At 38.3% G+C, this 11,655-nt stretch overlaps 1 protein-coding gene across 2 annotated transcripts in view; it reads left to right on the top strand.

Moving 5' to 3' along the window:
• The window catches only part of atp6v1h (ATPase H+ transporting V1 subunit H), a 30,888-nt gene that overhangs the window by 7,441 nt on the left and 11,792 nt on the right, over positions 1-11,655 (top strand). Inside the window, exons 6-11 of one of the 2 annotated variants that reach the window (XM_005742507.1) lie at positions 238-342; positions 1,468-1,527; positions 2,521-2,618; positions 4,529-4,721; positions 10,875-11,053; positions 11,313-11,438. In XM_005742507.1, the coding sequence (XP_005742564.1) occupies positions 238-342; positions 1,468-1,527; positions 2,521-2,618; positions 4,529-4,721; positions 10,875-11,053; positions 11,313-11,438 (761 nt within the window). The remainder of the gene's footprint in view (positions 1-237; positions 343-1,467; positions 1,528-2,520; positions 2,619-4,528; positions 4,722-10,874; positions 11,054-11,312; positions 11,439-11,655) is intronic. The other variant, XM_005742508.2, reaches the window with a different exon arrangement.

Here is an 11,655-nt window from a genome sequence, read left to right as displayed (position 1 = left end):
TTTTGGGTTCATTGAGAACATGGTTGTTGTTCAATAATAAAATTATTCCTCAAAAATACAACTTGCCTAATAATTCTGCACTCCCTGTATATTGGTATGACAGTAATATAACAAATAGCATATTTTACATTACATACACCGTGATCTGTCAGTACTTTATATTTTATTGAGGATTTTCTGTAAATTTCTGTTGCTAGCAGACAATATGGATGTAAAATATCCTCCTTCATTTAATAGGCGGCGAGGATCATCGCTAAGCTGGCTGCCTGGGGCCGCGATCTGATGGAAGGAAGTGATCTGAACTACTACTTCAACTGGATCAAGAGTCAACTCAGCTCACAGGTAAATGAAGCGTAATTGTTTGCAAAAAATATAATGTTAAAATAGTTTCTAAATCTGAGTTTTAAAGCTGTTTTCAGTTTTTAAGGTCACATAGATTGTGATTAACTGCTTGTGGAGAAAGAACCTTTAAGCATTTAATTTTTGTGCTACACTATTGTACAGTTAATTGTCTCTTTGTTGCGTGTATGTATAATTGCTGGTATTGGTAGTAGTATATATAGTAAGGTTGCTTGATGTTTAAAGTTAAGAAACACCATGAACGTGACTAAAACAGTACATTTATTCTCATTAACATTCATTTTCAGTATGAATATTGCAAGATCATTTAAATCATTGCACAAATTACATTTCATAATGCTGGTTAGTAAAGATCCATTTCATTTGCACTCTTCGATTTGGTTCAGTTTGAACATTAGTGTTCAAATCAATTTTTGGAGCTGCATGAAATGGTTCCAACTTTTTTTTTCCTGAATTATTTCATGGGTTATTAACATCTCAGATATTGGCTCTCAGCTTCTCGAGACACTGGGCTCCTCTTTCACCGGTGGGGTTTAATTTACTCCCTTTTTCCAGAGTGTAACTCTAAAAAGCCAAGGTAATTCATAATTTCCACCTATTCATTTTGTCAGCATTTTATTCAGGTTTTGGGCTCACAGTGGAAGCCTTGTTTGAAATATAATGTATTCATATTGGGTTTGAACAGGCTTGTCAGACCTTGAGATTTTTCCATTGACAGATGCTCTGTAGGTGCTAGCGATGCTTTGGCAGATGTATGCAATAAAGAGTAGGCTGATAAAACGACATCTAGTTTCTCCATTGTATGGCAGTATTTCCAGCATAGCCCCAAAGTTGTCTTCAGATTTTATAGATATCCAACTTTTGACAACAGCATGGTTTTGTGACTGTTCTTATTTTTAACACGTTCTGTCTTTGCAAGTTTTTTTAAACTGCTTCCTGAAATTGCATTTGATGTTCCTTTCCCCCTCAGCAGCCAGGCAACCAATCAGTGAGCACCTGCTGTCCCTGAATTACATACCGTGTAGAGTCCACTGCCTCTGTACCTTGGCTTGAAGTGAATCCCTTTGAACAATTTTGCACCTCTTTCTTTTGTTTATTTCTCATTAGAATCTACACGGTACAGGTCCTGAAACAAGCATTGGAGCAGGAACTATTTCTCCCAGTGAAGTGAGTATGAGTGAAGTGCAGCTTCAACCATCCTGGCGCTTCCCATACAAAGAGTTTAAAGAAACCAAAATGCTGGGTTTGTGCAAGCTGGCATCTGTCAGCTGTCACTGGACTTTCACATCTTTTCTCTCCTCCCCGTTTCTGCCCCATCTTCTTCCTGCATTCAAGATCTTCATTATTAATTCCAGATGGTTGGAGAAATGAGTCAGCTGATGAGACGCTTTTAGAAAGAATTCTCCATTTAGACGGCATGGTGTTTGCTGCCACTGTTTGTTTTTAACTGTCTAATTGAAAATTGCATGCTGTAAGCTAGTTCTCTTTAAAACAGAAAGCGCATGACAAACATCTTTCCCTGAACATTGAAATAAAAAAGGAAAAATATAAAAAGCATTTGCACAGCAGCAGCATCCTACCATTTTATATCTCATATCTTTAATACAATATATAATTACTCTGATAAGTATGCTCAGAAATATGTACATGGCTATCTAACAATTGATCGTCATCTTTTCTCTGCATTTTCAGCCAGGTAACCCCCGCTCCTTCTCTCTTCACTGCTGCCTGTTTCTCTCGCTGGACTTCTTTGCTTCTACCCAACCTCTTTAAAATAACAGATTAATGTGATCAGTTCTCTCCTCTCAGCTTCTTCCACTCTAATCTCAATTTACATTATTCTGCTTAGGTGTGATGAGCGTTTTCCCTCCTGCTGCTCTGTATTGTACTGTTGGTGTGTGATCTAGCATGTGTTGATGGACTCATATGAAAAGACTGCATGTGCGATGCCTGGGGTTTGAAAGGTGACTGTAATGCAAAGTTTGGAGTGTTTTGTTTTTTTTTGTTTTTTTTCTCAATGTGCTGTCCCTGATCATCAACTTCTTCATGTTTCAGAGCTGCACTAAATGTGTTTGACTTTCTAACATTTTTTTTTCTCCTGGTTTCACTGCTAAGGCTTTAGTTCATGTTTAAGTAAATGTTTGCCACTGTCTTTTGCAGAGCTCTCAGTATGTCCAGTGTGTAGCTGGGTGCCTCCAGCTGATGCTGAGGATCAATGAGTATAGGTTTGCCTGGGTGGAGGCTGATGGAGTTAACTGGTGAGTGAAGCATGTATTAAGGTTGACTTAAACATTGGTTAAGCTGCTGAAATAGCCCTTGGAATCAATATGAATACAGTTCCTGATTTATCATGGGTTTGTTTATGCTTCGGATTCTTGTAAATACATTAGTTAGATTGAAAAGAATTACTGAAAGGAAGAATAATGACAGTGACAGTCACATCATGTAAAGTAGTATTGTAGAGTGTCTCTGTCAGGATGTCATGACACAGTGCTGCTGCTGCTAAAGCATCGTAACTTTGTTTGCTCTTTTCAAAAATATAGTTGTAATCTCAGCTGTCCTCCTGATTCATACATGTCTGCTCTGCTTTTCCTTGAGTCACCAGTGATCATCTTGCTTTTGCTGTACTGTGAGACTTAAATATCTTGTAAAGACTAAGAGCTTATGGAAAAGGTTGTTCTTTAAAGTTGCTAAAAAATATTTAAAAATTGAGTAATGATGGATAGTTGGCACAGACATATTTTGATAAAGGCTCTGTACCATGGGAATTTTTTTTATAATGGCATAATTGTTTTTGAAGTTCCCATTTCACTTCAGTTTCCTGTATGCGATAATCGAGGTTTGGTTCCTGATTGAGTCGATTAGTAGAACCTCTCTGGTCTTCTAAATGTCTTTTTCTCTGTTAGGCAATTAATGATATAAACATGTGAAAAGGTTGTGCAGCAGCTGGTTTATTGTTTGTTTGTTTTCACACTACTTTTCTTCCGATCAAGTAAGTTTCAAAAACCACTGAAAGATAAAAAAATCAGGAAATAGAGCTCAAGATAACAGCATCACAATGCCCGTTTTGGCTGACAACAAGCCACATCTCTAGGTGAACAAAAGGACTAAAAGGAGAAGCAGAAAATTCACCTATTTGAAGGAGCAGGAGCCATGAAATTTTGACATTTTACTGGCTTTTCAGCTATATTTCTATATCCACTTCATCCACTGTTTCAATGTAAAATTATTCTCTTGATGGGACTCTTTGCCTGTCTGATGGTTGGATAAGCTAATAACCTAACAGCCAGTCACAGTAGGGCAAACCTCTGACTTACCTTTTACCCAAACATAAGTAAGGCTGTAGTATAAAGCCTGGCTGTTAATCATCTGCATTTGACTTAATTTATATAAGAGACACACTATAAGGTGAAAAATTTAGTCCAGACAGCACAAAGCAGTATGAAAAATTAACTACTGACTCTATACCAAGTTTATATTTTGTTTAAAAAAGATCTGATGTAGCTTTTGGTGCTGCTGTGAAGAAGGTGCAATCTCTGCCCTGACGAAAATAAATGAAACTTGATATGTAAACAAAACAAAACAAAATTCAGAGCCACACAATTTCACATGTACTTTTAACCATATTCGTCATATTTGTTACAAATTAGTCTGTAACTGACCAAAAATAAGCAAAGTGCTGAAGAGTCCCCCTCAGATATTACTGTACAATTGCCATTCAAACAATCGAGAACTTTGCAGGTTCATGCTTACTAAAACTGAGTGAGACAGAACATGAAAGGTTCAAAATTTAATGTACAAATTATGCATGATTTACCATCATCTTTCACCAATGCCTCATTGCTTAATCTGTATCACATAATTATCGCACATCTGTGAGATCCACATCTCTGCATTTTACAGCTATTTCTGCAAATGTATGACACTCTGTCTACTTGTAATCATTAGTACCATACTCTCCATTTGAACAACTCTTCTGTTATTTAAAGACTGAACATCTCATTCTCAGCCATCATCACAGATAATGGAAGAGCAGTGTGTAGGGACACAGCTGTGAAAGCTCTCCTATTAGTAAACAGCTAGCAGTGATAAACGTTGGTCTTTTTCCCTTTTCACTTTTTTTGATCCATTTTACTTTTTATTTATTTATATTGTTTTTCTGCTTAAGCATCACAGCAGTGCTGAGCAACAAGTGTGGCTTCCAGCTCCAGTACCAGATGATCTTCTGTGTTTGGCTCCTGGCCTTCAGTCCTCAGCTCTGTGAACAGTTGAGACGTTACAACGTAGTGCCTGCCCTGTCCGACATCCTCCAGGAGTCTGTCAAGGAGAAGGTCACCCGAATCATTCTGGCTGCCTTCAGGGTTGGTGGAGAATTTTTCACTCATTGTATGTTTCCCACTGATACAACTGCATCTGCATTTTCTCTGTGCTTTGTCTTTGTCCTTTGTCCTCTGTTTTGGGGAAAACCTAGAGCTATCAAGTATGTGGAGTGGCTACAATTAGTTAGAATATATTAAATAACAATGCATCGCAGTGAAAGGGTTCTCTTGTGGTGATCACAAACCCAAACAGAAATATAAATCTGCAGCTTTTCCCAATTTTAATGTTTGGTCGATTCTCACCCGTCTCACCCTGTCACCCTGTTACAGCTGACTGCTGTTTGTCAGGAAACAAAACAAAGCACTTTAGCCTACATGATAAACACCAAACAGCAACTAGCTGGAAAGCGTAGTGGAGTGTGTAGCAGCTGAAGACACATATACTTTCCTCAAGTCAGTGGAGACCTAAAACAGAACTAAAAGGCTGGACTACAGGTTCATCAGGTGGCCTGAAACATGACTGTGTAACTGTTGGATGAGTAAATGGAAAAGCGTTTGTTAACACATAGTTCTTACCAGCACTTTAATTCTGATATAGAGCATGCGTTTTCTCAGACTCTGGCACAGCATATTTGCATCTAATTGGATTCTGCTCTTTATCAAAGAAGAGGAAACGAAAATGGCAACTCTAAATCAACAGATGGGGCTGCCTATAAAGAAGCAGGGCCATAAATGATACATAAATGCAATTTATGACTATGCTCCCTTTTCAGCTCCCTGCTGTGATTGTTCAAAACATCTACTGAATATTTAATGTAGTCCTAAGAGCTGTGTTCTGGACTTTGTTGTTTTTTGTTTATGCCAGGTAATGAAATCCCTATAGTGTGCTACTGACAAAACTGAATTAATGGCATAGGCCTCATTTTTTAGCTAATGTTAATGTAATTTTTAACTGCACAGAGTTAATAATTCTGACAGGGTACCAGTGCAAGTCTGGAACATATAGGAAATGCACTCAGTGGAGTAGCTTTCAGGTCTTCATCAAGCTCGCTACTGTTCTTGGGAAAAGTATAGAAATAATTACGTAGTCCTGAATGATTACACATATTATGCAGATGATTTGTTTTTTCTGTAAAAGACAGACAGCATACTAATCACACAGACTGTAAGGATCCTCTGCTTAAAGCAACGCATTAGTATAACTGACAGCCTGCAGTACCTGACCACCCTCAGCACACATCATCTTGAATACTAAACAAAAAATCTTTTCTACTCTGTGAAATGTCTAAAGGGAAATATGGATCTTTAAATAAAACTTTTCAGTGATAGCGTTGCTTTCATTTTTTTCAACCCAGACAGCTTCAGTGACCTTGCTCAGAGCACAATGGTGTTATAAATGGCATTGATTACATGATTGAAACATGAGCTCAGAGCTGATTTTAGAACCTAAAGTTGAGGAAGGTATTCACTTATGTCATTGTAATCTGAGTCAGTATTACAATGTTTTTATTGTTTTTTTGTTTTTTTTTTCATTTATGCTGAAAGAAACTTATTTGACACCAAATTTATGTCCTGTTTTATGCGTGCTCTCAATCGCTGCATCTGTTTCTGGTTTTAATTTCAGCCCACAGCTTTTTCATCACACTCCTGCCAGTAGAGATGTCACATGAAGGTTTTGGTAAATGCACCCGTGAAAGATAGGGGCTTTGTTTTCTTCATTGGAACTTCACTACATTACACTTAATTAAAAGCAGTGGTGCATGGATACATCTTTACGTTAAGCGGGTTTTCTTATGAGTGTGTCAACTTGCTGTATGGTGTGTGCGTTTGAGAGCTACAAGACGTTGTTTTTCACCAACAAATGGGGTATTTCTTTGTTGACACCCAGGGGTTCTGGGTGTCAACAAAGGGGAAGGCTGAGATTATTTTGAGATTATTTTACAAAAATATTCAGCGCTTTTCTGCATGTTGCTATTTGTCCCAAATGTCCTAATTATGCAAATGATTCTGCTCACCACATGGGATGAGGAAAGTGACTTATTATCCAGACCATCTGGAAGTCCTTGAACACATCCTCAAAGGCAGAACTGCTGCGTTTGTGATGTGTTAGCAGTAGTTTAACTGTGACTCTAAAACTTTTGTTTTGACTACTCTGTTAAGGCCTAAAAATGTTGAACCTTCTTGTAGCCACAACTCCTTAGGTGGTAACTAGGCTCTAAATATTTGGAGTGACTTGACTGTTTGATCTTTGTGAAGACATTGCAGGTTACTCTTAAAAGACATTTGTGATATATTAGTCACATTTGCTGGTGCCAGAAAAGATGGTGCCAGCAGAACACATGGCAAGGTGTCTGTCAGTTTTTGTCTTGATTAATGTTAGTTCTCTTCCTTTCTATAATATCTCTAAATGTCTTAGTACTACGTGTGTGATCACCAGTTGCCTTTAGAGATCAAAGCATCTTATGGTCTAGTTCTGAAACAAACTGCGCAAAGACAAGCTTTACCACCTTTTGACATACCTGTGCCAACTCCCTAATGCCACACCCTGGAAGAAGCTCCCAAGGAAACAGGGAAAACGGGCTGGTACACTCATCAGAGTCGGGGCTTACCTCTGTGCTTCTCATGCAACTACAGGACCAGTGGAGTACACCTTTAGATGGATCCTGCATGTTGTCCCTGGAGATCCCATAACATTGGATCAGCTTCTTCTGGTTCCCTGTTTTCCTAAGCGGCCTCGGTCCTGTGGATGTAGCATGGATCTCACAAATCTTTGCAGCCTTGTCTATGCTTGTGCTTCAGATGTCAAAATCTGCACTCTTCAAATAGCTTTATTAAATAATAGATCACCATCAAACAAGACATTTGTATTAAGCAACTTCTTAATGACAAAGTCTCAGCAGCTTGGTTTTCTGTTTTTGACAGAAACTGTGGTGAGTCTGTAGCTTTTTCTGAACTTCTTCCTCCAGACTTCACATTCTTCAGCCTCCCTTGGACCTCGGGTATGGGTGGAGGTATATGTACAGTGTTCAACATCCGTTTTCGTTGCCACCAAACACTCAAACAAACATCAATCATGTCTGCTGTGAGTCTAAACCTCTGGTCAAGGACATTCTAAATGTTCTGGACTCTTTTAACCTGACACAGTGGGTCACTGGCCCCCCTCATAAAAAAGGTCACACACTGGACTTAGTGCTATCACAGAGGTTTGGTGTGTACATGACAGAAATATCTGAATTGTGTCTCTCTGGTCATTTTTCTGCGATATTCACTATAACGTTGCGCTGCTCTTTAGATAAGTCATGCACTCTAGCACATAAAAGACAAGCGCGCAATCATCTAATAGCCCCTCAATCTAGTATCACATTTCTTCATTATAGGATAATAAATTCAGTCTGTGAAAGTGTCGAGGACAATTCTGATAGTTTTAATTCCACCTGCACTGATATCTTGGACTTAGTCGCACCACTCAGGACTAAGCGCTCTAAGCCATTTTCAGAACCCTGTTTGAATGAATATACACACACCCTTAGACATAAATGCAGCCGTGCTGAGAGGAGATGGGAAAACAATAGGTCGTATGTTTCTTTACAGGTATTTAAGGACGGTATCTCTGTTTACCAAGAGTGTTTACAGTAAAGTGTTTACTGTAAACACTAAATACTAATTCTATAGTTTTACTACTTTTTAATGTTTTTAATCATATTATTAGTCCATGTAATAATTTGGTGCTGTACCTTCACCAAGTATGTATGATGAGTTTTAGGCAATTTTGAGTGACACAGTTTCAGCTATTAGGCCCCCTCTCATCACCCACCGCCTCAGACCCCTGTGTGCTCAGCTTTATACAGAGATTAATTAACACTTCTTTTATTACAGGCTGTGTCCCATCATGTTTTAAATGGGCTCTTTTTAAAATCCTCTTCTTAAAAAAACACATACTGGACCCAGCTGCTCAGGCTAATTACAGGTCCATTTCAAAGCTTCCCTTTCTTTCAAAAGTTTTAGAGAAAGTGGTCTACTCATAGTCTGAAAAGTTTCAGTCTGGTTTTAAGTCACTACATAGCACTGAGACAGCACGTTTAAGGGGTTTTAATTATATTCTTTTAACTCTGGATTCTGGCAGCCCTGCTACCCTGTTGTTGTTGGGCCTTACAGCAGCCTTCGACATGGTTAACCATGATATCCTCCTATCACATTGTAGCCTGAAAGAATCTGTTCTTCAGTGGTTTTGATCTCACTGATCTAGGAGGACCTTTTATGTAACATGGCCCCCTACAGCTTGAACATAGCCCCTCTTTATTATGGTGTACCTCAAGGCCCAATTTTAGATCCAGCCTTGTTTGCACTGTATATGTTGCCACTGGGGTCTATTTTTTCACGGTATAGCCTTTCATTTCCGTGTTTTGCAGATGACTTGCAGATCTGTTGCCTTTAAAAGCAGGGATAGACTCATTTCAGCTGTTATTGTGTTGCCTTTGAGATGTTAAACAGTGGATGTCCTTAAATTTTTTAAACCTAAATGAATGTTTGGCAACTCTGTTACTTTATCCACTCATTGTAAGACAAATGTTAAACCCATGCCGTGTACCTTGATGGTTCGTTTAAATTGTGTAGGCAGGTGAGTGCACCAATATAGCTTTTTCCATCTGAGACAGCTAGCCAAGGTAACACCTTCCAGCTAATGCCTTTGAACACATTATTCATCTCTTCATTACTTGCAGATTGGACGTCTGCAACTCTCTTTATTTCAGTTTGTACCAGTCGCCTCCAGCTGATCTGCCTCTTTACACTGGCTTCCTGTTACTTATATGATCTGATTTAAAATTTTACCTTTTGTTTTTAAATCATTAAATGGGCGAGTCTATTCTTACCCATCTTAGCTCCTATCTATTCATGCTCCAGAAAGAACCATGAGGTCTAGTTCAAAACTAATGTTATCATTCCAAGGCTTAAACTTAAGTCTCGCAGTGACAGTGCCTTCTCTGTGGCAGGTCCCACACTCTGGAATAGTCTGCTGCTATACATTAAAGCTGCACAAATGCTGGAACTTTTTTAATAGTGGAGACACTAGACACTTGTTTTAACAGCCTCAGTCATTGTTGTTCTTAGTTTTTTTGCTTTTGTTTTTTTCTTATTGTATTGTTCTTTCTTCTTCATATTTTTATTTTTATTGTCATTGTTGTGCATTTTCCTTGTTTAGTTGCTTTTTAGTTTGTAAAGCACTTCGGAAGCTGTTGGAAATATTCGATATAAATACATTTGACTATGACCTTGACCTAGTCATAGCTTTTCCCTAAGTGTTAGCTGTAGGGGCCAATCAAGGTATGGAGTGATTTCTTCTATCTCAGTCCCAGTGCAGAAGCCACTTCTCTTTTGAGTCACTCCAAGTGTTGCCACCACAATTTTCTCTCCATTAAAGCCTGAGGCCAGGCTCCGAGAACTTTGTCCGCAGATTTTATGTCAGAAATAGCTTTTATAATACTTGAACATTGTGTTCTTGTTGCTGGGCAACTCTACTTTTCTTTCTCTTCACACTCACTCACAACACCTGAATTTGAATCCTAGTTAAGGATGGGTATTATGAAAACCATTAGCTCCATTGGACAGATTTTATACCTTTTAATAAAGTTGTTTAACATCAGGAGTTGACAATGTTACGATACTACAATGAGAAATACATGAAAATATAGAAAACAAATCAACTGCAAAATGGACCTGAATAAAATGACCAAACACGCACAACCGATTTCTCAAATATCAGTCTAGTCATCACAGTGATTCAGTCATAAAATCATGATGAACACATAAATAAATGCATAATGATGCTGCAGAGGTCTCCTGCTCATTGATTTCTGTATTGTGATTTAAAACAAAGGAATATTACAGCAACACAGTATAGATCGTATAGCAACATTTCTGACCGCAACAGTGTATATTTATAAATAAATTCTCATCTTTCATAAGTTGTTACAGGCAAAAACAAAAAAGGTGCAACAGGCAGATGTTTGAGGTTTAGCTCAATAAATTACTTAAACAGTTCATCATGAATGTTGAGTATTTTTTTTCTTCCATTGACTAATAGTTAAGTATGATTTATTAGCCTGTTCGTTCATTGAGTCATTTCTGCTTTCTGATTCAGACCTCAGCTAAGTTTCTCATCAATTAGCGAATTAATAATGATCTTTTCTTTGACAGAATCTCCTGGAGAAATCGGCGGAGAGGGAGACTCGTCAGGAGTATGCACTGGCTATGATTCAGTGCAAGGTGCTGAAGCAGCTCGAGAACCTTGAGCAGCAGAAATATGATGATGAGGACATCACTGAGGACATTAAGTTCCTGCTTGAAAGGCTCGGAGAGAGTGTGCAGGATCTCAGGTACCTAATTAAGATTATTTATGAATAACATGTATTCATAGTTAGTTTACTAAACCATTATTTCTTTAAAAAATGGAGCTTGAATAAAAAGTCAAGTGTCTTTGTGCAATCCTTTTCATACAGCTACCATTAACATATCCATATGATATTTCTGTACTTTAACTGTGCACTACACAGCGCAAATCATTCTTCTTCACATCATCAGTTAAAGTAGTTTTTGTTTTTGTCTGAGGTAATGATGTTTATTTTTGATCAACAGCTCATTTGATGAGTACAGCTCTGAACTCAAGTCTGGCCGCTTGGAGTGGAGTCCTGTCCACAAGTCAGAGAAGTTCTGGCGTGAGAACGCTGTCCGCCTGAACGAGAAGAACTATGAGCTCCTCAAGTAAGCTGAAGCATCTGCTGTCATGAGATTACTCATTTTCTCCATTGCCTTTTAAAACATGATTTATTATTACCTTGACACTTCAGTAAGAGCAGAAGGACAAAGCTTCTCAAAGTGCACCTTGTTCCGATACTGAAGGGCACAAAGACTGTGATTTGTCACTTCTTATCTACTTTCGCCACAAGAGGATGTATATGTACACACACACACACACACA

This window comes from Pundamilia nyererei, unplaced genomic scaffold (genome assembly GCF_000239375.1).
Source record: "Pundamilia nyererei isolate P.nyererei 1_Seehausen unplaced genomic scaffold, PunNye1.0 scaffold00121, whole genome shotgun sequence".
Lineage (NCBI taxonomy): Eukaryota > Metazoa > Chordata > Actinopteri > Cichliformes > Cichlidae > Pundamilia > Pundamilia nyererei.
The sequence above is the reverse complement of the archived record's forward strand: the minus strand, read 5'-3'. Positions and strand labels throughout refer to the sequence as shown.